The 27,526-nt window shown below is 36.5% G+C and overlaps 1 protein-coding gene across 1 annotated transcript in view; it reads left to right on the forward strand.

The window, feature by feature from the left end:
* Positions 1-27,526, forward strand: part of Diaph3 (diaphanous-related formin 3) — a 453,636-nt gene that overhangs the window by 55,934 nt on the left and 370,176 nt on the right. The window contains 1 exon segment of the mRNA XM_005374208.2: positions 10,133-10,237. Coding sequence (XP_005374265.1) covers positions 10,133-10,237 — 105 coding nt within the window.

The following is a 27,526-nucleotide window of genomic DNA, read 5'->3' on the forward strand; positions in this document are numbered from 1 at the left end:
TTCTTATGGGAAAAATAGTCTTGACTTACAACCAACTTGAGTTACAGCCAACCTGCCTGAAAGAATTAAGTTCATAAGTCAAGGGTCCACTGTATCAAGATGTCTGTCTGCTAGTCTCAGTTTTGTAGTAAGTTTAGAAGAATATCTTTAAGAGATAAACTTAAAATCCCAAGGAAGAAAGAAAAAGCTCAAATGAACTGGTAAAATTAAACATTACTATTTATATTTGATATTTTTGGTACTGTAGAGGGAAGGAGATTCATGTAGCTAAACTTACTCCATGTTGCCACACTCTGGGTTCCCACTAGTGATATTTTTTCTTTCTGTCTGTTTTTTTCGCTTTAATCCATGGTGCTAAGGATTTATGCATAGCTATTTCTTCACTGGGATAAATGAATACCTGTTGTGCTGAGCATATGAGTTATGCTTAAGGGTCACCAGGGGTCAGAATGAGAAGAAAAACCAACAAAGACCTCTTTGTGTCAGTTTTGTAATGTTTATTGACTGCTATATATTCCTACCAGCAGTTATTTTATTTCAAGTATTAGTATTCTTTACAAATCTACTTTCCTATATCATGAGCATTTTGTATTTCTTACAAACTAGAAAGTATATCTAGGGTTGATGAGATAAAATGAGAGAGGGCTCTTGGGGATGCTTTGTCTGATCTATTAGTTGTCACCTTTTTTCCTTTCCTTTGGATAGAAATTGAAAAGATCAGGGAAAGGTGGTCTAAGTGCAATCCAAATAATAATCCAAATATGAGGAGGAAGAGGAGAAAGAGAGAGTAGTGTGAGGCAATTGTCAAGTTGATTCATGGCTTGTGTTTGTCAGGGGAATAATGTCGATACTTAGTTGTTTCTTCCAGATCCAGATAAATGAGAAAATAAATGATTTAGGAGCATTGGAATTTGCCTGGTGGCGCTTTGTAGCACCAATAAAATGGTTAGAGAGAGGAATTTAAAAGGATAAATATTATGGTAATGTTTAAGACTGCTGTTTTACCAATTAGGAGATTTGCAGGCACATCTTTTTACAACTCTGATCTTACTCTCATTTTCTTCCATAGGAAAGTTAGCCTTTGTATCTTAAGTCAAATAACCATTTTCTCTGTACTTAATATATGAAGAAAGGGTCATTTGTTTAGAAAAGTCAAAAGCAAATAAGTAAATACAACCTTTTAAATCAGCGGTAGTGGTCTGGTAGGATATCATAACTTTTGTCTGTGATTGTGGGTGCTTAGGCATGTGCTTGAACAGTCACGGCAAGATTATATTGCAAAATAAATTAGACTTGTTTAGCACTGTATATTCATCTAACATTTATAGTATATAAAAGTGATTCTTAAAGTTTTTTTCTTTTGTTTTCTTTTTTTGTTTTTTTATACTGACATTAGAATAAATTGAGATTTGATTATCAATTAAAATAGTTTTATGGTTGGTACATTGTGTCAACTTGGGGAGTCTAGAGGTTTGGCTAAGTGACTCAGCAGTTCTGCATCTTGGGGTGAAAAGGACCTGCGCTTACCCTTCTGGGATGTTGTTCATTGTGTCAGTTTGAGAAGTTTGAGGGTTAGCTACATGACTCAGCAGGGAGCCAGGGTGCTTACTTTGTATTCATCCTGAGCCTGGGCAAGAGGAAGGCATGCAGAGGGTGTGGGTGTAGAGGACCACCCCCAACCCCCAGAGCGGGTAGACTGCATAAAAAAGGGAATTGAGAAAGGACTGGCTGCTGGTTCTTCAGAGGATGTTCTTCTTCCAGTCTTTGCCTTCAGCTTGGTCATCTCCAGGCTTCTGATGCAGACTGTTTGGCTTCTGCCTGGGACTCTTCAGCCTTCTGGTGTAGACTCTGTCTTCATAGTAGATTCTTCAGCGTTCCTTCGCAGACCCATCAGCCTCCTAATACGGACTTGCACAGACACTGCAGTGAGCTCCAGGCCTAGTGCTGAGCTCTTCAGTCTGCAGCATGCAGGCACCCTCTACATGCTTCCTCATCCAACTCTGTAGCTGACCATTGTAAGCCAAACTTGTAATTTCTTGTACATTTGTATATCTTCTGTTATATCTGTTTCTCTAGTAAACCCTCACTGTTACAAGTTTATACTCTTTCCATGAACTCCAGGTAGAATATTTGGTTAAACAGTAATGTTTATGACTTGTCAGTCTCTGGGAAAATGTCATTTTTCTGATTGACCTTTTATTAATGGACCAGCCGTCTGTCTTCCTATGAATTTTAAAGGGGATTACAAAGATAACATGGATAGAACATTGAAAATTCAAACTAGCTACTGATAAAGCCAAAATATTACCTCTTTATAATCATATTTGTATATAAAAGATTGTTATAAAGATTTATATGGAAGTAAAAAGTACCTGTGTGTGTTGGTACATGTCTGTAATCCCACACTCTTGGGGCCTGGAGTAGGATGATAGAAAGTTTGAGCCCAGACTGAAAAACTTGGTGAGCTGTCTCAAAATAAAAAATAAAAGGAGCTGGGGATATAGCTCAGTGTGAAGGCATAAGGTGTAATTCACCATATGGGAGAAAAATCATGGGTAAAAGAAAAAACTATTTTGTAATGTTAGTGTTATTTACTGATATCTTGAACATAAGAAGGAGCAATATCATTAATTCCAGGTTCCAAATTCTCAGCAGCTTTTGTCTTTGGTTTTCTAATTTGTCTAAACTGAATCTAAACAAAATTATTGAATTGTAGAACTCAATGAGAGTTGTTTAGTCTGCCCTACTTGCAGTTTTTGTTGTTGCTGTTGTTTTGACTGGGCACTACGCCATTCATAGTAGTAAAAGTCTATCTTAATGTAGAGATAAACATCAGCAAGACCTTTTGAAATGAAAAAAAAAAAAAAAACTTTTTGAAATGGTATGGTGTGGAAGAGGAGCTAAAATGTGACTAAGACTAGAATTACACATATGTAAGAACTGTGGGTAAACTTGTCCTTAGAGGATATTGAGCTCCCAAGTCCCAGGAGAGAGACATAGGTGATGGTTGTAGACCTGTTCTTAAGATGCTTGGCACATTTATGGCTCTAGTAATATAATGTTACCAAGAATAATTATGTTGTCTTTAATCTGTGAAGGAAAACAATTCACTGTTGAAACCCCATGATTGCTATTGACTTAAAAATTGTTTGGTTTTGCTATTGCTGTGCTTTCAGTTTTTATCTTCTAATATTATGCTCATTGATTCATATGACTGTTTTGATCCATTATAATGCTGTTTATCCAGTATCCATTTTGTAACTCTTATCATGCCTCTGCGTATCAGCAGTGTTTTTCCTTTCTGGCTGAATTACCCCTGGGCCTGACCATCTTCAACAACTTGCTGCTTGTATATATTCACCTAATTCTCCAAATAGTCAATCATTTTCAATGTAATCTCACTCTCCATGACATTAACTGTCCCATTCAACTTGATGTATGTAAATTTAATGAGCATGCTGTCTTGTAAAGTCCACATCCATGAAGGAAAATATTGAGTCTAATGTTTGGAACTCAGTTGAAAACCAGTTTACTCTCTGGCTCCCATTCTTTGCTTGACTACTGCTTAGTGTTCTAACGAGTTGCATGTATGTGCTCATGTAATGAGATTACATCTTTTTTTCCTCAGTTTTGCCAAAGTAAATGTGGAAAATATTTATTTTGTACCAAAATTTTACAAGTCTAGGATGGAGTCAAGGTGCCTAAAATTAGCAGTAACAAACTGGTAATGCTTTCATTTATGGGAACTTCTGGCCTCTCCAGTCCATAGGAAGAATGTCTTGAAGTGTCTTTACAGTTCCTGGCTTAACCTTGTTTCCAGGTCAGGCTGCCACAGACCAAGGTGTGTCTCTTTATTCCTCTGGGTGGGCACAGTACCAAAGTCACTCTGCTTGATAGGTGACATTTGGGTGGCATCTCAGCTCCATCTGCTCCTACACCAGGTTCCCCTGGGCAGTGCTTAGTCATAGACTGACCCTGTCAATGTCATGGAGTTTTCTGTAATTGCAAATAGTAGAAAATTCCCCTAGAATCTTTACTTAGCCTCCCCAGTGTCAAAATCTTATATTAGAATGGTTACTAGAGCTAAGGAGTGAACACTGTTGCAAAATTATTACCTAAATTACAGGACTTTATTTCTACTTATGTCTTTTTTATATTCTAGGATCCAATCCAGACCCATGTTGCATTCAGTCATCATATTTCCTTTGTGTCCTACTGTCAGTGACAGTTCCTTATCTTTTATGACTTTGGGAAACCTTTGAAGAGTTCTGGTTGTTTACGTAAAAGTGCTGTCAATTTGGATTTGTCTGACATACTCACTTCTCCATCTTTATGATCAGATGGAGGTGTATTTGAGAAGAATAGCGTGGAGGCTGTGTACCCTTCTCAGTAATCATTATCTAGGAGTGTGGAATAGCACAATGTGTCATTTTGTGTTTCTAGCTTGGACCTTTTAAGGTGGAATCTGCTTCACTGTAAAGTTGCGGTTCTTCCTTTTTGTAGTGAACAAGAAACAAGATATTTGTACAGTCTCAAAATATCTCTTCAGTGTATTTTATTCTTTGGGTTATAATTTAATTACTATCATTAGTTTCTCAGATTGTTCTGACTACTTCAGTCAGAGCTCATTCAGGCTGGCTCTTGTGTTTTATTTTTGGACACAGGGCTTTGCTGTGTAGTTCACGCTGGCCTTGAAGTCGTTATGTAGCCCAGACTGGCCTTGAACTCACTGTGATCCTCCTGCCTCAACCTCCCAAGTGCTGGGATTACAGTGTGTGCCTGGTGGCTCTTGTGTTCCTTTAGTGTTCTTTTTTGGTCCTGTTTGGAGTCCTTTTTTTCTACCTCTGGTACCACATCAATTCGATCTTTTTAACTCTGGTCTTTGTTCCTGTGTATAAATTTATAAAAAAAAATTTTTATAGTATTTCTAAATTTTTTTGTGCCAGTCAGACTAGCTAGCATGGTAAAATGGTACAGTGATTAACTTTTGGTATAAATTTTAATTGGAAAATAATCAACTGAAGGAAAACATTTTTTTGATGTTGTAACTCTCACTTTCTCTTGGCAAACTGACTAAACACACATGAAGGTAGTGCTATGAATGAGGTAATTCATAATGCTTGTAACTGTGATAATAATGAAACTTCAGCATAAAAATAGTGTTCTCTGAAGACACACCAAACTTTTGTTTTGGTGATTGCTCAGATATTTTGAATTGTGCATTCCTCTAAATAGCAAATCAATAAGATTTTTCCATTTAAAAAGGAGATACTTACATTCACTGAAATTTTTGCTTTATTCAAATTCCTCATTAAGCCTTGTATGTTTTTGTGTATTTCCTGTTTAGTAATTTGTCCATAACAGATATTTCATGAAATAATATATTGGAACAAATTGCCACCAGGGCTACAAACATCTGTAACTTTATTGTCATGTACTTTGTACATATGCAATGGGGTAGGTGTCCTGATAGTTTAAATTTGAATGCAAGAATCAGTGCATATACAGTGACTTTTATTGCTTGCTTAGGTCATCATATAGGCATCTGTATCTATTCAGTTCTAGGTGAAAGGAGGCTTAATTTTAGTATCAAATAAATTATTTGCAGATGTTGTAGTAGATGCTGGTTGTGCTTTTCTAGGCTGCTCTATATACCCCAGGTGATGAATGTTCGTCCTCTAATGGCTCCATAGCTGCTGCCTTTTCCCAAGATTATCTATCAGGAGAAATGGGGCCTAATGCTAAGGACTGGCTGAGCTGAGGGTGGAGACTGAGGTTGAGCAAAGAACCCCCAGGCCACATCTGGATGTATCTATTTTCTCTCTTCACTTTCCTTATACTGAGAGCAACCCCTCCATAGATCCATCTGTATTTGACTTTGTCTCAGTCTGTACCTCTAGGGAATCTGACCTAGACAATGGGGATATGATATGATCATTTTGAGCAAATGTAAACAGAGAAACACAAGAATTAATGACTCACTTACTGTGTCTCTTCCACCCCTTTCCTCTCCATCCTTCCTACCTCTGGCTCAGTTTCTTGAATAGTCTTGGGAGATGCTTAATCCTTTTGAGATTGTAGCATAAAATATAGATTCCTGCTTTTAAGGAAAAAACTCCCAATGCATTTTCCAAGGACTTCGTGTCTCCCAGAAGTTAAATGCTATGGCCTCATGAGATTTTCTACTTTTACCCCTGTTCTCCACAACTAAAAATTAAAAATCTATTTAAAAAAATCTTTTATACTGTAATTAATACATATTTTTTTCTCTCTATGATTCTCTTATTTCTTTCTCTTCTCCGTAAAGGGCAAATCTTACTCTTTGTAATGCCATTTCCTCCTGGAAATACAGAGAATGATGCCTGTTACATGCAGCTTCGTTCCCAGTGAGTGCTCTGTAGGATATATGGTTTTGTGTAGTTGACTGCGTACTCTTTGGGTGGTGGTATTATTTCTTCTTTGTTCCCTTTTTGTTTTTTTCCATTGAGATTACTACACACTTTTGTCAGGAAAGTAAGTGCCATATTTAAATAAGAGAGAGTATAAGCTTGAGGAAAGCATTGGTAAAACTCTGGGTTTTCCCCTTAATTCCAGATAAAACGTTATACTAATCAGGGTTGTCCAGAGAGATATACAAGGCTATAGATAGATTGTTTGATATATGAAAGGAGTTTGTTAAAGGAATCGGCTCCCTAAATCATGAAGCACAAATCATCTATGAGGAGGATGAGGGAGTCAGTAGAGGGCTCCTTCCAAGGCCAAAGTAGTAGATACAGGTGCAAGTCCAGGGTCTGAAGGTCAGAGAGTGTGTCAGGAGAGGAAGTGTGTCCCAACTCTAGAAGAGAGAGAAAGTGAAATCATTTTTCCTCTCCTTTTTTGGTTTATTTGGGTCTTCAGTGATGGGTTAGTGCTGGTCTACACTGAGAGTGTATCTTCTTAATCAGTCCGTTGATTCAACTGCTAATCTCTTCTGGAAACAGTCTCACAGTCAGCCATAAATACTGCTTTATAAGCTGTCTGTGAATCCCTTAATCCAGAGGACTAGCCTAACATTAACCATTACCTAAAATGAACCATTCCAGCCATCTATGTGTACTAAAAATAATGTCATCTGGAAAGCCTTTCAAAAAAGAAAGCAGTGACCTATTTTTTCCCCTTTCTTTCACCTACCCTTCTTGAAATTTAATTTCAGCCACAACTAATGGGCTTTCATTGTTTAGTATTCTGTATCTATTAAGTATTTTAATTAGCTCATTAAAGAAGCTGAATTATATTTGACAGAGAATAAAAATATTGAGAAGAATTTAGAATAGAGGTTTTCAATCCTCTCGGGTTCCCCCACTTTTTATAACAATTATCCCCTAACTTTCCTATTACTTTCTTCCAGCGAAATTCTTTTTATTTTTGTTTTTACTTGTCACATAATAGTACATAATGATGGGGTACAGTGATATTTTGACACATGTACAATGCACAATGATCAAATCATGGTAACTAGTATATCTGTTGCCTCAAAATATTTATCATTTCTTTGTGTTGGGAACACTCAAAATTCTTTTAGTCATTTTGAAATATAAAATAAATTATTAACTATAGTCACTCTTCTGTGTGGTAGAACACAAGAATTTAATCTTCCTGTGTACCTGTATCTTTATATCTGATACCCCCTAACCAGCCTTCTCTTTCCCCCTTAAACCCTATGCTTTGCAACCATGATAACCAGTATTCTACTCTGTTATTTCTTGGCGTTTAACATTTTAAGCTTCTCCATCTGAGTAACAAGATTTAGTGTCTGTGTTTCTATGCCTAGCTTATTTCCAGTGAAATTATTTATTGATAGTGTAAGCGACTTACATTCGTAATTTTAAAAAATCAGTATATTTTATTGTGCTAGAGAGTAGTCTCTGTTTCAGTATAAACAGTTGGCCCCGAACACCCAAGCAAGTGCAGTAAACAAACATTTTTGAATCTTTACTTCTTACCACTGTGAACACAGTAGATTGTTACAGATGTGCTCTTTTAGGGATTTGAGTACCACAGACAGTATTGCCCTGGGAGACTCAAATTTCAGAAATAGAGCAAAATTATTGGTAAAGCTTTTTTAAAAAAGAGTTTAACCATAGCTTTTAGAGTAATTAGAGTCTTGGAAAATTTAATATGTATTAAAACCATGCAGCACAAAGTATTTAATATGTTACAATTTACATTTTCTATTCTACAGTTTGTATTTGATTCCATTAACTTAGAGTGGGGGCTCTGATAATTATTTCTCTTTTAAAGGTGTGTGACTATAGGCTACAAGACAGTTTTTGTGTAGTGCAGGACTAACAGGAATGTCTTGCATACCCTGCCCTGGTGAATATTGATAGCATCACCCCAGTCACGGTGACAACCAAAATGTCGCCAGAATTTTCCAAAAACTGCTCCTTAGGTGATGGGAAGGCCTCCTGAGAATCAGGAACTTACAGAAAGAAATGAAAACCTATCCACTATTCACACAATTTCAAGGACGTTTGTGACTAGAGCAGCAAGAGCGGCAGTACTAATTACTGCCTCGTTTTTGGAGTGTTGCATGGAACATCTTCTAAGTTCTTAGATATTTCTACCAGGGTGAAATGAAGCCAATTTTGACATTTAAGTGTATGTAGGGTTTGATGGCCAAAAATTGAGTCAGAGGTAGTATCTGACGAATGTAACACTTATAAAACTTGAAAGAAATTTCACTTTCTGGGTTCGATAAGTGATCCAAAGTCCTGATTTTTGTAGACCCATTCTTAAGTGGATATGGAGTTTGCATCTGTTCAAGTACTTTACATTTTGTATCATGTATCACCACAGGGTAAAGTCAGAAGGAAATCCATTGAGCTGTCCTTCTTTGGCCATGTCTGCTCTAACTTCAGGTTTCCTTTTTGATGCCAGAACAACTCTTCAGCAACTTAACTGATAACAATCCATACATTTATGTGGATGTACTTACCTTGTACTTTCAGTCAGAATTAGACCTATAGAAGATATAGGATGCATATTTTGGTTGGTGCTGTGAGAAATGTTATATTTTTAGTGGTGCTTGTTTTTATATAAGTGCAACTCTTATGTGATTAGATCATTAGGTAAATTAAGTAGTTAATATTTTTGACAGGGCATACATGTGCAAGCACTGCATTGTTTCACTAGTGTAAATCTTGAAAGAGTTAAATCAAACTCGGAGGTATGATAGACACTGTGAAACGATAGGAAACCGCTGAAGAGTAAAGGGCAACTGGGATATGGGAAAAGAGAAGGGAAAGAAGGAGAAATTTTGTATGTATGTATATACATGACAGTTAACATGGTTGTTCTTCTGTCTTCTATTTCTATGCTGAAAGAAACTGTCAATGAGTCTTTGGTTGACCAGTATTGCATGTCTATATCTGTTTTCATGAGAAGCCACTTTGAAGATATCAATATGTAATACAACCACCATTGTTAATTCCCTACCACTTTGTTTGTAACTCTGTATTGTCTGTACTGTGCTTGTGATATGTTGTAAAATGTTGTATGTCTGTTAATGTTTCCCTCCTTTTATCTTAAATAAATAAAAAAAAAATATTTTTGACAGGGCTCGGAAAGACAAATAAAATCATAGAATGCTTTTCCAGTTGCTGGGATCTGTCATGCACATTTGATGGTGATATGTTCTCGTAGCTATCAGATATGGAAGGTGGGAGTTTATTTACTTTTTAATTTTCATAGTACACGGCAACTTTTTCAGAAGCAGTACAAGATAGCTTCAGGTGCAGCTGTTGTAAAATAAACAAATATATTGAAACTGTGAATCCTAATGACCTCATGAAAGGCAGAAATCTGCAACTGTCTAATTATCTATAGTGATGTGAATATAATTTTAATGGCCTGGTATGAATTTAAAGTTTTTCTGGTAAGCACTTCACCTGTTACAGTGATCTACATGACTTTCCTCTCTGTCTCTTTATTTTTCCTCTCTTTCTTTTCTCTGGGCAGAGCTGCACGTAAATCATCCCAAAACAATTAATGCTGCTTTAGTCACAAATTATTGATTTTTCCGTTCCTAGTGTGTGTAGAATTGCTGCTTTCCTTAGATTCTAAAATCAGCCATTTTAATTGTGTTTTCCAGGAAGATATGAATTTAAATGAAGATAAAAAGGCACCATTGCGGGAAAAGGACTTCAGTATCAAAAAAGAGATGGTGATGCAGTACATTAATACTGCTTCTAAGACAGTAAGTAAAACCGTCAAGTTGAAAAATACTGCTGCAGCATGTTGTAACGTGGAAAACAATGCATTTGTCTAATGAAGTGCTTAAGCGTGTGCATAAGTGTAATCAGAAGGCTTTGAATGTATAATTAAAGGCCCAAATATTATAACAAATTTGTTTAATTTAAAAATACTTTGTATCTTACAAGTTTTAAAATGTTTTTGTTTTTTGGCCAGTTGCTTTGCTAAGAAACACTGTAGTCTACTCTGAAAGACATTTCCCTTTTAGTGAATAAAGATGGTTATTGATTTCCAATGTCACTTATAAATTGGGATGATATTTGTATTATAGGAAAGGAAGACTGATTTTACTCTACTTATACCAGAATGCATAACAGCATATTTTTACTGTGAGTCTCCTGATGGATAAAATTATCTTGTAACAAATTATAAATGTGGGTATTGACAGGAACATTAAGTCCCCACGTGGTTGCCAGTTTTCTAGGGAAACATGAAATATGTGGGTGGAAGTAATGACTAAATGTCTAAGAAACCATGACGGGAACACAGAATCAATGGCATTTATTTCATGGAACAAATGAGCCTGACTTCTAGTTGTATACAAATTGTGCATAAATGGATTTGATGAAAAATATAAAATGGAAGCCAAAGAAGCTGGCGACATTAGAAAATGATTTTGACTGAATTTATGATAGAATTGGCTTAGCAAGTAGTAGCTTAACATACAGTACTAGTTTTCAGTGGATACTTTAACTCAAGACCAGGTTACAAATATGTAAGTTATTTATACTTACCTCCATCTATCTACTAGACCAGTCGTGACTCTAAGGTATTTCTTCTGGAGGAAAGACTCGAGTGATGTTTAATTTTTAAATATACCTCCTGTTTTGGCAGCCTTGATCTTCAGTTGTAGAAAGTTCCTTGCTTTTTCCTGCTGTTTATATTGATGGTCTTTGTAGCATGCAATTGTGATACTGGTGCTAAAGGCTTTTGTCCCTTAATGATATATCGATATCACACATCAGCTCTAAGGGTGTAGGCGTCAGCTTGCATGTTTTGGGTCTGCTCATTTATCCTGTTTAACCATGAGTATTTTATTTACATTTCTCATTTTTAACTTTCTGATCCATGTAATGGGAATACCTACATCATAGGCTCATTATCAGCATTCAGTTAAATTGTTCGTACCGTTATAAGGACATAACATTTTAAACCAGTGGTGGTCTCTTATGTAGAGGTGGTAGTAGTAGAAATTGTTTATTTTTCCTTGTGATTTGTTTATTCTTGCTATTGAAATCATTATATCATAATTAAAATATAGGGAAAACTAGAGATAAATGTACATATTTGCTACTTGTGAGTCTACATTTTTAAGACATTCATTTGTTCATTTAACTTGTATTTACTTAGTGTCTATGTGTCAGACAGCTTCCTAAGCCTTGAGATGGAGAATAGGGTGTTCTCTCCCTCTGTCCTGTGGCACAGCTTGGGACACACACACACACAGGTGATGTGTGGTGTGCAAAAAACAAAACAGAGTGAGTGGAAGTGGTGAACCATTTCATATGGAGAAGTCAGGGAAGAGCACTTTGCCGGGGAATTGTAAATCTAGCAGACAATTTTCTTAAGTTACATCCATTACAATTGGTTATATCACTTAGAATAGGTTTAGAAAACCTGGGGACATTAGTACATTTAAATTCTGGATCTGGGATAATAAATAGACACCTTAGAGAAGAACAACCATTATGAAGTTTCCAAACTTTGTAAGAGTGGCTCTATTTCAGTTCGTATTCACTTATTTTAAACTTTAATCCTCTAATCATTTTAGACTAAGGTTGGAATGTATTTACCAGAATTAGGTAATTAAATTATCAGGATTGAAATAGATTAGTTATCTAAAGTGTGATTACAGCATTGACTTATTTAATTAGTGTGTGGAGAATCATGGCTTTTCCTAGGAGAGTTCTGGATAATTTGGCAGGTGGTTAACATTATAGAAAGTTCAAGCTGACCAGTCACTTCTTTTTGTTCTGCAACAGAAACACAATTTATTAACTCTAGCGTACAGATTTTGTCCTACCATTTTACTGACATTTTTGAATATTGAAAATGCTACTCTGAGAAAAAGTGAATCAAAATTCATAGATTCTATAAGGGATACAGGGAGTTTGTGTCACATGTACTTTTTTAAATGATTTTAAGCCTTATAATTTGCCTTGATTCTTTTGTGTGTGTGTGTGTGTGTGTGTGGTATTAAATTACTTTTTGGAAAGCAGTACTCATGCTTGCAGTGTATGATTTAAAAATATTTAAAAATTATTAACATAAGAGTAGATCTAAAATAGACCTACTACTTTAAAGTGAGTCTAAGTTTGGTTTTTAGAACCAAAAAAGATGCCACCAGTCAATTCAGTTTATTCCTAAGATTTTGGGAACTTTGAGTTTAGGTTGCTGAATAGTAACACTAAAATTTTGCAGTTAGGAAGGGTTATAAACTCTTATTAAGCAATTATTATGCTAGAGGCCAACACCACTACATTGGTGCTTTCCTTACTTCCTATGGCAGGGGTGTGCGATCCAGGTTTGCTCAGTGCAGTCAGGTGGGCAGCTTTCCTGGGGTGCTTCGAGACTGGTTTCCCTTCTTCCTTTAAGAGCCCTGATCAGGATAGCCACTTTTTTTTCTGCCAGTGGGCCTAGTGTAGAGAGGCTGAGGGATTTTATGAACCTGCTGCTCCGCCTTAATGGAGTCCTGTTTCCATGCTCTTCGATGCTGTTGAGTGGTGCATGTTCTTATTTAAGCTGTTCAGAGTTCTTTCTTTGCACTATGTGTCCTGATATGCTATCCACAGACCCTTTTATCTCTGTGGGATCTCTCCAATTCTGATTCACTCTGGAAGTTGTTATTTCCATTCAAGGAGCATGGTAAAAGTCCTCCCCTTTCCTTGGTGTTCTCTGAGAGCATGTAGGAAAGGGGTACTACAGGGCTCTGTGGTCTCACCTTGCATGTGACTCACCTCAGATAGTTAACAGCAAGTTTATTGGAGAAAATGTCTTAGTTTTCTTTGACTAGACAGCTGGAAAGTGAGACTATTGTACAGATTTGGTAAGGACCTTGAAAGTGGATGTGACGTGACAAGCAAAATGGAAGAGGATTATAGTCTGGAACAGAACAGGCAATGGTCTTTTAAGCCACAACTCCTGGAGAATTTTTATTATTTTCTATGCAAGGGAACTAGACATTAAAACAAAATCTGCTATATAAATGTACATAATACTTACCCATAGTATACTTCTTCAATGTGTCTTCTCTATTTTTCTTTTTCCTCCCTTGACATAGTTAAAGCACTTCTTTAGATATTATTAAAAGATAACTTCTGTAGTTGAGATTCTTGTAGTTTAAGTGGGCAAACCAAAGTTTAGGAGAGTTGCCGTCCTCACCTGCTTTTCTTCTTTTTCTTTTGGGGTGGGTGTTTCATCTCCTATAGTTGAGATGCTAGTGCTTATCTTAGTGCTTATTTTCTTGTATGTACTTGGATTAAATTTAGGATGAGCTGCCTCTAGGTATATTATGCTTGCATAATGTGATAAAAGTCTCCCATGATGGGTGGTCACAGGTGATCATGTAGTAACTTATACACAATTAAAATGCATGTTAAAAAGGATTCTTGTTCAGAATAAGATTTAGATCAATAAGATCATTTTTCTTTTGTCACAGATTAGTGAACATAAACTGTATGGTATACCATTTCCATTTGTTGAAACGAAAGCCTTGAATTTGCTATTTTGATGATAGGGTTTTCAGTGTAATCTATGGCCATATGAAAGTGAAGAAGGTCCAAGATGCCAAAATCTTTCTCTCAGAAAAGTGAAAGTAAGCCCCTGAAAGGAGTGGAGGACACTTGAAAGAGGGAGGTTCAGGGGAACCTACAGAGTCAGAGGAGCATCAAGGTGGTCAAGTTTGGGCGCTGAGAAAGGAGAAGCAGAAAGTTGTGTGGTCCTTTGTGCAGGGGTAGAGTATCTGGGGGCGGGGAGACACAGACAGACAGACACAGAAAGAGACAGACAGAGACAGACAGACAGAGAAACTGATTTAAAGGAATTTTGAGAAAATTTGTTTTATGGTATGTACTATAATGTGTTTGGCAGAACTGAACATTGTTCATTAGTATTTTAGGATTGACTCTTTGCCCTAAATGATTTTTGTATATCATGATGATAAAACTGCCCAGACAGTTTACTTATTGTATGGGTTACCGCTACCTGCTGGCACGTAGTCTTCTTGCCTGTAGCGTTAGGTATGGAAAAATGCTTTAAAAATTTCAAAACGTGTGCATGTACTTCCAATTAAAAGCCCTTCTGAATACCCTAGCACTGAATCAGAAGTTGTCACATGCTCCCTGCTCCCCTCCCCAGGTAGTCATTGCCCTCTCTCTCTCCTCTCTCTCTATTGCAGGGACATGGTCATTACAGCCGCGCTGCTGCCTAGTAAGGAAGACCTAGTGTCGCTCTTAGTAGTTTTATTGAGGATGTCCATCCTTTAGGTTTATTTTTCCCTTTCTGATTCCTTTGCAAAAAAAGGCAAAACTCTTCTTTTATAAATGTTTTCTCTGACTTTGTTTCAATTTTTGTCTTTCCTAAGCTGATTTCTCTGTGACTATGAGAATTCCAAGGTGTTTATTAGAAAAGTTTTGATAGTGTAACTTTATTACTTGAACTCTTTCTTAAAAATTACTATAATTGTTGCCTAGACTTTTAAGATAAGAAATAAAGTTAAATATCAAGAATTGTAGAGTGTAACTTTGGAAGGGATGTGAGGAACATTAACAGATTTAAAACGGTGTGATGAAATGACTGAGTCTAACTTGAATGCGTAACTGTAGGACTACAGATTCCTCTGCATGTGCGTAGGTATGCAACACTGTATATTTGTGTCTGTGTACATACTGGTGTGTGTAATACAGCGTTTAAAAGTATTTTGAGGTGTCTTCTCATGGTGCCACTTGTTTTAGCTTCATGGGACATGATGTTATCAAATATGGAGGACATACTTTCTGCAGTGTGAGCCTTCTGGGAAAAGAAGTAAGTTTTGAGGAAATGTTAGTCATCACTTTAGATTTGTGTGGATTTCTTCTAAATGGAAAATCTAGAATCAATTTGTTTTAGCATTGATTTGTTAGCATAGTAGTAGTAGTAGTGAGGACATATTCATATCTTAAATATCTACTTTTCTTGTTTAGAGTTCAGTTTCAAGTGTAAATTTTAGAAAATACCGTCAGATACATGTAAACCAAGCTCTTTTTGTTTTCTCTGACTTTTTGTTGTTGAAGAGGTTTATACTTTAACTACTAGAAACTTAGATGAACCAAAGTTTTATATGTTCTTGATAAGGTGAACCAGTCATTTTTTGCCTTATAGTTCAGGTTAGATATGATAACAACACCCTATAAAATAAAAGTTTGCTAAAAATTTATGGTTGCTGTGAGAAGCGTATAACAACAGTGTCCTTGCTCGTGTTACTTTGCCTGTTGGTCTCTAGATCTTGCCTGCTGAGTAGTAGAAAATTTCAGCCTCAGGCCACGAAACCAATTTCTTGTTTCCTTATAGTCTATCTGGCATTTTAATTTCCACTTGTGTTTATATAGGGCAGGTTTTATTTATGGCAATTAAAATTATCTTGCAAGAACTCAAATAGATCTACCTTCCTTATGAGTTGTCTGTGGGCACCAGCAGTGGCATTTAACATTTTTGCTATCACTGGACTGTGTTATTCTTTAGGTAACAGATGATGCTCATGAAACCCATCGTATTTTCTTTTTGATAGGAAGAAATTATATTCAGTTCAAATACGAATTATATATTTTTGATCTTTTAAAAATATTACAGGTTCAGATCCCGTGGCAGCTAGAGGGATGTCAGGTTGATTAGATTTGGGATCTGCTTGGAGGAATGGTTGAGCACACGTGTGGGTGCATTTTGGGTCTGGATACGTGGCCCTGTAGTCTGTGTCTGGTCGCCAGCCCCTTCCTCTCTGACGCTGTCCCCTGCTCTGGTTGCTGCTATCAGGAACTAAGCAGCTGTGCTCTGCCGCGCCTGTCCACCACGACTCCTGCCTTGGAGCCAGCGGACTGTGAACTGAATACACTTAAAACACGAGCGAAATTAAACTTCGCTTTTAAGTTGTGCTTATTATACCCAGCAACAGGAAAGCTTACTAATACAGATCTCTTTTGTTTTATTATAGTTTTGTTTTTTAAGGACTCACCAGGTATAGAAAAAGTGTTATTTGCTAACTGATTTTTTTTCATGGAGTTGTTCTGGGATGCTTATACCAATTGTTGGCATTACAGGTCATCTGAGTTTGTTTTCATGTCGGTCATATAGTTGTTTCTTGATCTAAGACATTTATTTTTGCTCATACATACTTTTCAGATTTTTTGGAACATAAAGTCATGTCTGATAACCACCTAAGTAGTAATGAATTTGAAAGTGCCAGTAAGGAGAGACATGCAATTATGGTAGAGATGAAAGTAATGAGCAAATGTTCATAAGGAGTGAATTTCATGAAAGAAGGAATACTTTGGAAGGGAAAAACGAAACACGTAAGAAAAGTTCTGCGTCTGTGCAATTGTGTTTCAGTGAACAAAAGGAAAGGTAATTGGTACAGTAAGGAAAGAGAAAAGGGGCCAAGAACACTCAACCTTGACACCTATTCGAATTATCAGAGGAATTTTATATCTCAGATTCTGGGCTATACTATTTAACAATTAAACTAGAATTCTATGGATAGGACCCAGGCATTCATACTAAAGAAATCTCCCCTGTGAACTTCTGGTCTGTGAGAACTGAGCCTCATTGTAGGTTCCACTTAGTGTCACATTAATTTGACTCAAGACTGAGCGTTGGTAGAATTTAAAGGCTAGGCTTGGGGATCATGTACTAGTGAAACACTGTGGCTTCACAGCTGGTTTGCATGTGCATTACATCTGCAATGCATGTGAGTAGCATAAGTGCTATAGCTATGAGGAATTTCTCTGTGGCACTTGGCACCTTACAGAAATCATCATGGAGGATGGTTATCTGAGAGAAGAACCTGTTCCATTTTGAAAGATGATGCCCCTAAGAATAGGTATCAGCTAGGAAGGGATGGATTTGCTTATTTTTAAATCTTTACCTTCCTACTTAGTGCACTAAACTTAATGACTAAGTTAGCGTAGATTTGATGAGTTTAGACTTAGTTGAGACATTCTTTCAGTTTTTAGTTATGTTTAAGTGGAATAGTATAGACACTTAAGTACTTAATGGGTTAATAGTCTTGATGTACAAAAAGCATTTGTTGCCAATTTCTTGGTTGCCAGATTTGTTAACATTTTCTGCAGGTGAAGTATAGTAGGCCTCCCCTCAAGAACATAAATATAGTAGCCATAGCATCTTATCAGTGTGACGCAAAATTGTTTTCTAGTCTTTTCACTACTAGAAACCTTTCCAGGTAGATTAAGCAAACCAGGGATCTGTTGTGGGATTTATTTAGGTACAGAAGACAAAACAGTTCAAAAGTAAATTCAGAAAATCTTTTTAAGTGTAGACCATTCCTGCTATACTACTTTTATATTAGATTTTGTTTGTAGGCTTTTTTGGGGGGGAAGACTGTACTGTACGGTTTTGGTAAGTTTAAAAACATTCTGTGGGATTAGTTTTGTAAAGAATGGCTCTACTACACTCTTATAGTAGAAGTTTAATAGTTATTAGATTATTTTAATTTACTGTAGATATGATATATACTGTATGTATATTCAGTCATCTCCGTGTTTTGTAGGTGATGGAAAGGCTTAGGGAGTATGTGATACCCTCAGTTACCCCAAGTTAGTGCTGCGGCTATGACTCAAAACCAGACTGTTTTTTCAGTGAGAACACTTAAAATGTACTTTCAGCAATTTTTATTTTTGTTTATTTTATTTTATTTTTTTGTGCTCCCAGAGATTGAACCCAGGACCTCATGTGTGTTAGGCCAAGTGCTCTACCACTGAGCTACCATATACAGTACTTGTAGCTCCCCCTCAGCACTTTTGTGAAATAAAATAAAGATGTAGAGAACAACATAAAACAATATGTTGTTATCAGTCATCCTAAGAACATCCCTGATTAATAAACAGAACCTTGTCAGCCATCCCAGAAAGCCAGCTCTGTCATAGTTTAAAACCTCCCTTCAGATTATCCTCAAGACATACCAGAGCTTATATTTATATATATTTGAAAATGTGGACTACTTCTTTTAATCTTTAGATTTCCAACCCATTCTTGAATGCACTGTAGCTTTGGTTGATTTGCATGTATATGGGGAAGTTAACATGTTTCTTATTTCTCTGTATTTCCTGCAATGTGGCTGCTAGTTTAAGAGGTTGGATTAGATTCAGAAACTTGGGTTTTGATCCCTTTAATAAGAGAATAGAAACATTATATTCTTTTATCAGGAGTTACTTATGTTTGTTTGTCATGAACATTCCATAATTTCATTTTCTTTTATCTGTTGGAAACTTTTATAATGGGACATTTCCTCTCATAGTACATTATTTTACCTTTTGATAAAGGAAATTTAGGGTAAATGGTTGATTTTTCTATTTGCTAGTTTTTGAGATAGTGAATGTGTTTTCTACCTCTCAGTAGATATTAAGCAATTTTTATCACAATTCTTAGTGAAGCTCAAATTACCCTATATGTGGTAGTGGAACTTGGTCTAGTTGGCTCCCGGTCACTTGGCACAAGCCTAGTACCTTTGGATTGCTTCATTCTTACCTGGTAGGGTGATCTGGCTCTGCTTGTGGATTTCTTGTATAGACCCAGAAGGAGTCATTTCCTTGAGTGTGTGTGATATTTCAAGAAACAAAGATGCTGATTGATAAAGGGTTAGTTGCTATTTCTGGGTCTTTTTAGCAGAGGAGATAGCAAAAGAGAAAGACGTGTGCATGTGTATTTAAGAAGTTTGCATGCGCTGTCTCCCTCTCCAGCTGCTTTTGTTGTCCTATATCCAAACTGACTGAACATATTACCATTACCTTTCACTCTTCTAACTCCTCATTTAGTCTTTGCTTCCATGAGTGACTGTATTTTAATGCTTACTCCTAGTCCTTTTGTTGGTATTTCTCAGGACATTTTCTTTGCCTGAAGTTTATTCTTCAGCAGATTTCTCAGAAGGACTCATGGGAAAAATACTTCCCGAGTTTTGCATGTTGATAGCAGTCTATGCCTTTTATTGTTGAGAGTCAGTTTTATTGGATATAAATCTTTGCCTTACAAGTTACCCCTTCCTTTGGGACCTTAAATAAGTCATACTATTTCCTTCTAGCATAAAGCATGACAGCATTACTGTCAAAAGGCTGCCAATAACTAGTTTTTACTCTTTATAGGTTACTGTCTTTTATCTGGTTGCCTGAGTTGGGATTATCAAGTATGTAGCACACTCTTCCATTATTTCCTTTTAAATCTTTCTTTTTCTCAGTGTCCTGGAAGTGTTATTTTCTTCCTTTTTTCTAAAGGGTCTATTTTATTATGTTGCATTTTTGTCTGTCTTTAATATGCCACTTTTCCTAAATGCTAATTTTACTTTTAAATTTTAAAGCTTTTGTTTTGCTGGAGACCTAGCTCGATGACAGAGTGCTTGCTGAGTACATGTGGAGTGCTGGCCAAAAAAAAAAAAAAAATTACAAATCCTTTATTCATATTGGAATTGCATCTGTTTATTTTTGTCTTCTGTTTTTTAGTTTCTATTTCTTTCCCTTTTTTTTTTGTCTTTTTTGAGACAGGTCTTACTATGCAGTTCAGGCTGGCTTTGAGCTCACTTTGTAGCCCAGGCTGGTCTTGAACTCCCAATGATCCTCCTGCCTCAGCCTCTGGAGTGCTGGGATTACAACTGTGTGCCACTACACCCAACTAGTTCCTATTTCTTAAATTATTTTTTATTTTTTTGTCCTCTGAGTTCCCTCCCATTGTTTAGTTTTATGCTTTGCTTTGAGTGCTTGTTTCATATTTTATTTATTCTCTTAATTTTTTTCTGGTCATTGTGAAATTGTAAGTTACAGTTTGTCTTTTGAGGGATCTTCGGCTTAATTTGATTTCACACTCAGCGCTTTCTCCCACTGTGGAGTCCCATCCCGAAAGGGAGCCTGGGTGGCTGAGTGTTGGGGTCCCCAGGGCACTAACTGCCCAGCCTCTTGCAGTCTTCTTTGGGTCTCTTGCATTCACTCGCACTTGCACTCCACCTGGTGTTAGCACTTCTCAAATTGCCCTACTGAGATTTTAGTGAGCACCTCTGGGCCATTTCAGGGTTCTCCCTTTGTTAGATTTGTTGAGCACCTTGTTGGTTCCTGTGCTTTCTCCCACACAGACACTGACCGTGAAGGTATCATGACTGGGTGGTTTGTCTATAACTGCTTATATTTTGAGAACGGTGGAGAGGAAAATGCAACAGTTGTTCAATACTGTAGGTTTCAGATTTTTGCTTGTTATTTTCTCTCTTTCTGTGAGGATCCAAGGAGTTTCCAGAACTATAGTGCTGCTGTCATGCACCCAGCTCCTCCAGTCTTCTGATACTGAGTCTCATGTTGTTTTATTTCATGCCACTTTATATCTCCCCCACCCCCTGTTCAGGAGAGAACAATGATGATATACATTATTAAGGAATGACACTTTTCTATGTAGCATTAACCAGACAGCTCTAGGTTTTGCTATTTATTTCATCTGCAAATTTCATTAAACCTCTTAATGATTCATGACCTACAAACAGATTTAAGTAACATGATAATTTTAGCCTTAATTTCTGTGCTGTTTGTACAGTGCTATCATCTCCTCATGTGGTTTCAGTACCTTATGCGGGATGCATCATCTTCTGTATCCCATTGATAATCAGGAAATTCAGACTGCCCTTCAGTGTTATGTTCCGCCCTGGAAGAATAGGTCTCATCTGCTTGTGTCTGTCTATAAGTTAGTGAGTGTGTTAAATCTATCACAGCATGAAATCACTTCAAGTGCTGCGAAAGACTATCGTAAAGAATTTAAATTGATTGCAGATGTTAGTGCAATTAAGCAGGCCTGATGAGCTAAGAATCATGTTTCTCAGATTTGAATATGAATACATTTAAAAAAATTATAGTGATGTACTCCATGTAAATGGAATTCATAGGCATCTGAGAGTTTTTATCACCTCCTGTTTTAAAATGGTTCAGAAACATGAAAAGTGACGTGCAACCCCTTATGCAGCTATTTGAATTATTAGTTTTAGAATAAACATGTATTAATCTATTCTGAGTATGTAGTTCTGTGCCATCCTTACTACACTGAGTGGTGAATTGACACTGAGTGATTATTTTTTCCTTCTTTCATCTGTCTACCAATTAACGTATCTACATTTAGAGCCTGGACTTCATTTAAAATTTATTCCACAGGTAGAGAGAGAAGCGTAATGTCGTTTCATCCTCATTTTTAAGAAAACAAAATTGAGTATGGCAAATAAGCCAAATGAGAGTGTACATGATAGATGTGCCTTGATGTCATATCAGTGAGTAGTAGAACTCTGTCGACCTTAAGTTGCTTTTGCTTTAACTGCTGAATTGTAAAACAAAATTTTGTGTTTATTATTTGAAAAAGTAGCACACGGGGTTGCAAATTAGGAAGCAAGTTCTGAAATAAGACTGTAACAAGATTAAGTAGAGTGTACAGTGTGTTCATTTTCAATTTATTTCAAATTGATCTGTTCCTATTAAATAATTAAACTCATCAATTTCTGTAACACATTGTAAATTGTTATGGACATGAAGATTTTATTATATATACAGTAGTATAAAGTAAAAAGTGGTGAGTAATTACATTTAGCTATTCTTTAAATACTAAGAAAATTACTGACATTTGAATTCTAGCAACATTAATGATTTTAAATAGGAACAAAGAATACATTATTTTCTTGGCTACAAGGTGGAAATTAAAGTTGCACTCTATGATATTTTATAAAAGCTCATTTTGTTCTGTTAACTATCGTATGGTGGACTGCTTTGTTTTCAGGAGTTAAAAATGTACTCTTGCTTCTAGCAGTAGTGCTCATTTACTAAATTATACAACTTGAAGGTTTTTTTGGGCGGTGGGATGTGGAAAAGCTTGGAATAGAGTCAGTTTGTAAAGTTTCTTAACAGTTCTCTTATCAAAGCTCAAAGCAAGTGTAAAATGTGACTGGGTGAATAAACGTTCCAGCTGAGGCCTTCTTACATCAGAGTCAGACCTGGAGGAAGCAGTTAATACCTCTGAACATCCTAAAAATACGTATATATGCCAGTCTTTGGATCCAGAAACAAAATCTTTGATAAGGAATGGCTCCTGCTTTGGTTTTCCCAGCCTAAGGCCTACTCCTGAAAGATCAACTGTAATTACCACTTGTTTGCATTCTTAAGTAAAGCATGAATTCATATTTGTAAAGCAATAAATGTTTAGACTTATCAGAGATTTATACGATTTATAAAGTATGACTTTTTCAGTTCTCTTACCTAGTCCTAATTTGAAACAAGTTTTTAAAATAAATTACTGTAATCTTGTCTTTGTGAAGCCTGAATATATTGTATCACAGGAAAATTTCTTTTGAATTTCTGAAGATGATTAAATTAGCAAGCACAGATCCTATAGCACTTTCACAAACAGTTCGAGGGCACAAAAAATCACCTTGGTATTCACAGAATTCAATTTATAGAACTAGACATATGTAGCCTACAACACGCTTTAGGCGCCTATCCCTGTGTGGTATAGAATAATGGAATACCTGCTACTGGATGCCTGCTTTCAGAACCTTAAAGAGGTCACTTTCTTTTTTTTCTTTGTTTTGTTTTTCTCCCTCCTTTTTCTCTTCTCTTTAAAGTCATAAAAATACTTATTTCTGTAGCTTGTTTTATTGCCCTCCCCCATAATCTTTCTTTCTGTTAAAAATAACTGATTCTGTTCAAACTGATTCAAAACAGAGCATGTTTGCTTGTCGGCCTGAGAAGCTTAGGGGTTTGTTGATTTTAGGCAGGTCTGGATCCAGGTTCTCAAATGACTTAGAGATTCATTCCCTCTTTGCCTTGTAGATCTGCTTTACTGTGTGTTGGCTTCATTCATACTAGTTCTTTCCAAGGTGAATCGAGATGATTAGCAGAACCTGTCAATTTAACTGTGGTGTAGGTCTACAGGCGTCATAAAGGTTTAGAAACATAGCACACTGATACATTCAAACAAACTGATCATGCATATTACTAAGCCATTGTGCTTATTTATCATAAACATGTTCATTGTATTACTACCTTATATATTCATTTTATGTATAACATATTAATATATTATTTCAAATATATTAACTATAAAGATAAATTAATATGTTAATATTTCATTAATAACTTTGGCTCATCTTCACAAATGAAATTAGTTTTATTATTTCGTTATGACAGATATGACAGTTATAGATTCGTGGCATAACTTGAACCTGTCTTTTTGTTCACTTTGAAACAGTCTTCTATATTGTCCAGATTACTTGGTAATTTGTTACTTACCAGAACTATAAAACTATGCATCTGCTACCTTTTTTTCCTCACCTTTGTGGTTTTTATTTTCTTCTAGAAATCTTACTCTTGCCTCTGCTCCCAACTATGAGTTTAAATTACCCATTTTCTTCTGTCCTTTGTAACTGAACCTACTGTCTTCATTCGGGAGTGGTCTGGGAGGAACATGCACAGCTGTGCAGGAACCATTGCACTTCTCCCGTGATCATGCTAACCATCGTATGTTGACAATCATGAATTCACAGAGATCATGTTTGTTCTACTTTTGTTCTACTTTTTTTTCTTGGATTCTAAGGATCAAACCCAGAGCCTTGTGCATGCTAAGCATATGCTCTGCCACTGAGCTATACCACGGTCATAACTTTGATTCTTCCTTATATTGGTTCCTCTGTTCTTGTGCAGCTAACCAGACTCCATGCTCTATCTAGCCAAATTTAATTAGTATGTCAATTTGAATGTGCTGTTTTGACTTCAGCATTGCTACTGTCTTCACTGTTGGATTAGTGATTAGGGTCCCCTCTGTGCCTTAGCTCTCTCTCTTTATGGACTGGGCTTGGACATAAAAGACATAAAGACATGAATCAAGGTTGAGTCTTCCAGGTAAGATGGATCCCTGTAAGAATGTTACTCGTGTGAATTCATCATTGTCAACATGATGGGGACTTCGGAGGCTCACAAACTTCACTGACCAACATACTAAGGCTCACTATGCATTTCATTAGCAATGTGGAATTTAAACCAGTGTACACACTGGTGTTTAAAAACTCAAATGCTACTTTAGTAATTTATAATTTTTAATATTATTAAGAATCTTGGATTCTCTTCTCTCATGTAGTCCAGATTATATAAGAAGTCAAGTGATAGAGTTGTATGGTGTGTTGGATGATCTGCAGAGGTAATGAACCATAGACCTAGACTAGATGGATCCTGAAACTGAGCCTGTGAGTCTTCTGTCTTAACTGTTCTCATGTTTCATGTAGTAACCCACTTAATTAATGGGATAGACTAGAGCTTCCATGAAGGAAGGATATACTTGCCACAGTATAGACTGGCTATTCTGGGGGTACTTCCTTCCTGGGGAGCACCAGTAGGACTCTGCAGAACTCTGGGTCTCTGGATATGTCTGCAGGTACCAGGAAGACACTTCCTCCTATGATGTGGACTCACTGCTCTCCGTGTGCCTTTTCAATGAAAAGGTTATATTGTTAATGGTAATAAAAATAAATTAACCTTATTTTGAGGTCACATTTGAACTTGTTAACATATGTGTAGTTCCTTGGATCTTTTTAATGGCAGGGTTTATATTTGATATATATTTTTTTCCTAATTTAATTTCAAATTTCTATGTTAATTGTATTTTAAGATTTGGGGTATTTTATATTTGACAAATTTATATGCCCTTAAGTACACTTCTTGCCTGGTTATCTTTTAGAGGAGACCCAGACAAGAATTTGTATCTCATTTCATTATTTAACTATTTTGATTTTATAGCTCATGATCTTTATGTATCTCCTCTTGTCAGCTTTGAGAATTTTCTTAGGACACAAAAGTTGTTTAGAGTTATTTGATTTAAGTAATCAAATGATTAGAAATTCTAAGAATAACTTTAGTACTCAGATGACATTCCAAGTATCATTCATTTATTCAGATACTAAAAGGTCAGATTATTTAAATCAAAGCTACAACTTAAAAAGATAAAGAAGTAGTTTCCAGTATAGAATAATTTCTTAATATCTTATTGCTTTGTCTGGTCTACTTAAATTTAAAAAAGGTGTATTGATTTCTAAAATTTTTCTGATCATGTACCATAAAAGCATTCCTTCCAAAGAATGGAAAGTAGAATGGCTTTACATAACTACTTTAAGATAATGCTTATTTAAGATTAACAACAAAATCCATGGCAAGCATGTGAGTAATTGGGACTGTGGAAGGGTATTCAAAAATGTAGTAATTTTAACAATCTTTTTTTTTTCTCTGAAGTGATACATTGTTGCAAAAAATTTAGAAAATATAAGATGTCCTGAATAAGGAGACAAAACAACCATACTAATGAAATATGAAGAACTCAGCTAAAATACTAAAGTTGTTTGATTTTGAAAGGCTTAAGAAAGAATATTATGAGTAACTAAGGTAATATAAAAATTATGTATGTAACTTTTCCTCTTGTGCTAGCCAGAGCTGTGGTGGAAGGCCAGAGTCCATGGTGGCAGGCAGTAGAACAGTGCTGCATGAGAAGAAATTGTGACACTGATAGTGCTGCCCTTAGCTTGGCATTTGTTTGATAAGGATAGAATCACATGGAGAGATACTTGGATCTAGATTCAATCTTCTGCATGAAGATCACCAATTTTCTCACCATCTTTTACTAAAAGAGGTTATTTTTTCTCCAAGTATGTTTTTGGCTCCTTTGTCGCAGATCAGGTAATGAGAAATAGGGAGATAGATCTTTTACAAATGGGAACGGGGACCAAGAGATGAAGGGGACCAAGAGATGAAGGGATAGGGCAGAGAAGGGGGAAAGAGGTGAGAAGCAAATTAAGATATCTTAGGTGTAGGTACCAACTCACTGTGGTGAATGTAATCACTATGCACTGCAAACATGCACTAGTACATAAGAATTGAAATAAAACAGGCTCACAGTTGCTCAAGAAGAGGAAGATGGATAGAGCAACCTTTTTTGGAGAAAGGTGTCAGATTACTGTGTGTTATTTTTGGCTTCTTGTGAATGACTTGAGCCCAGTGAGTGGGATTAGAGAACTGCTCACATGTGGATGTGTATCCCTTAGAGTTTGGGACATAGATATTAGAACTGTACTGCATTTGCATATGATAGGCAATGGCTCTATAAACTGCTTTGGTGGCAAAGCAAGAAAAAGGATTAGACTTATTGTTGAAACAGGCTGGACTTGCACTGAAATTTTTGGTTTTGTAAAAAATTTTTATTAGTGCATGCTTGCTGTACACAATGATTGCATTCATCACGAGCAGTTGGTACACGTACATAACACGTCTGAATTCTTAGAACTCCTTCCCCTCATCTCCCTTCCTGCCCCATCTTTTGGTCCCTGCTCTTTTGCAAAAAATCTGTCTCCCTGATTCCTATAAATCTTTGGTCTTCTGTGGACCTTTTAGATGGGGTTTCTGAACTGTCTTGGAATGAGTTTCATTTAAGGGGACCATCTGCCTGTGCAGTGACCTGAACCTGGAGAATCTATGTATGTGGACTACTAATTCTTCAGGTAGTGGCACTCTGAGTAGCTCACATAAGTATCCCACAGGGGTAGCTGTCTGCACTTGGATATCAGCCACAGCCCAAAGACAGTGGCACCAGAGGCTAACAGCGATACTTCAGGATAGCAGATTTCTTTTTTTTTTTTTTTTGTGCACAGTACTGGGGATCAAACTCAGGACCCTGTGCTTGCCAGGCAGGTGCTTATACCACTGAGCTATATCCCCAGCCCAGGATAGCAGATTTCTGCATCTTCCCTTTCTTCCTTCACCATTTCCTTCACCCTGAAGGTGCTGGAGGAAGCCGGTTGTGTCAGGATGGAGGAGTGGAAGAACAAGGTGGGAAAATGGTGAAGTTCTGCCACCCTGTTCATCGTGACAGATTTCCTTGTCCGACAAGGCCTTTCCTGAGAGAGGGAAGAAACTTTACTTAGGAAAACTCACTTTTCCTCACTAGGCTTACTCATGTGAAAGTTAGAATATCATTCTGATGTGAA

The sequence above is a fragment of the Chinchilla lanigera genome, unplaced genomic scaffold (genome assembly GCF_000276665.1).
Source record: "Chinchilla lanigera isolate Chin_1 unplaced genomic scaffold, ChiLan1.0 scaffold00003, whole genome shotgun sequence".
Lineage (NCBI taxonomy): Eukaryota > Metazoa > Chordata > Mammalia > Rodentia > Chinchillidae > Chinchilla > Chinchilla lanigera.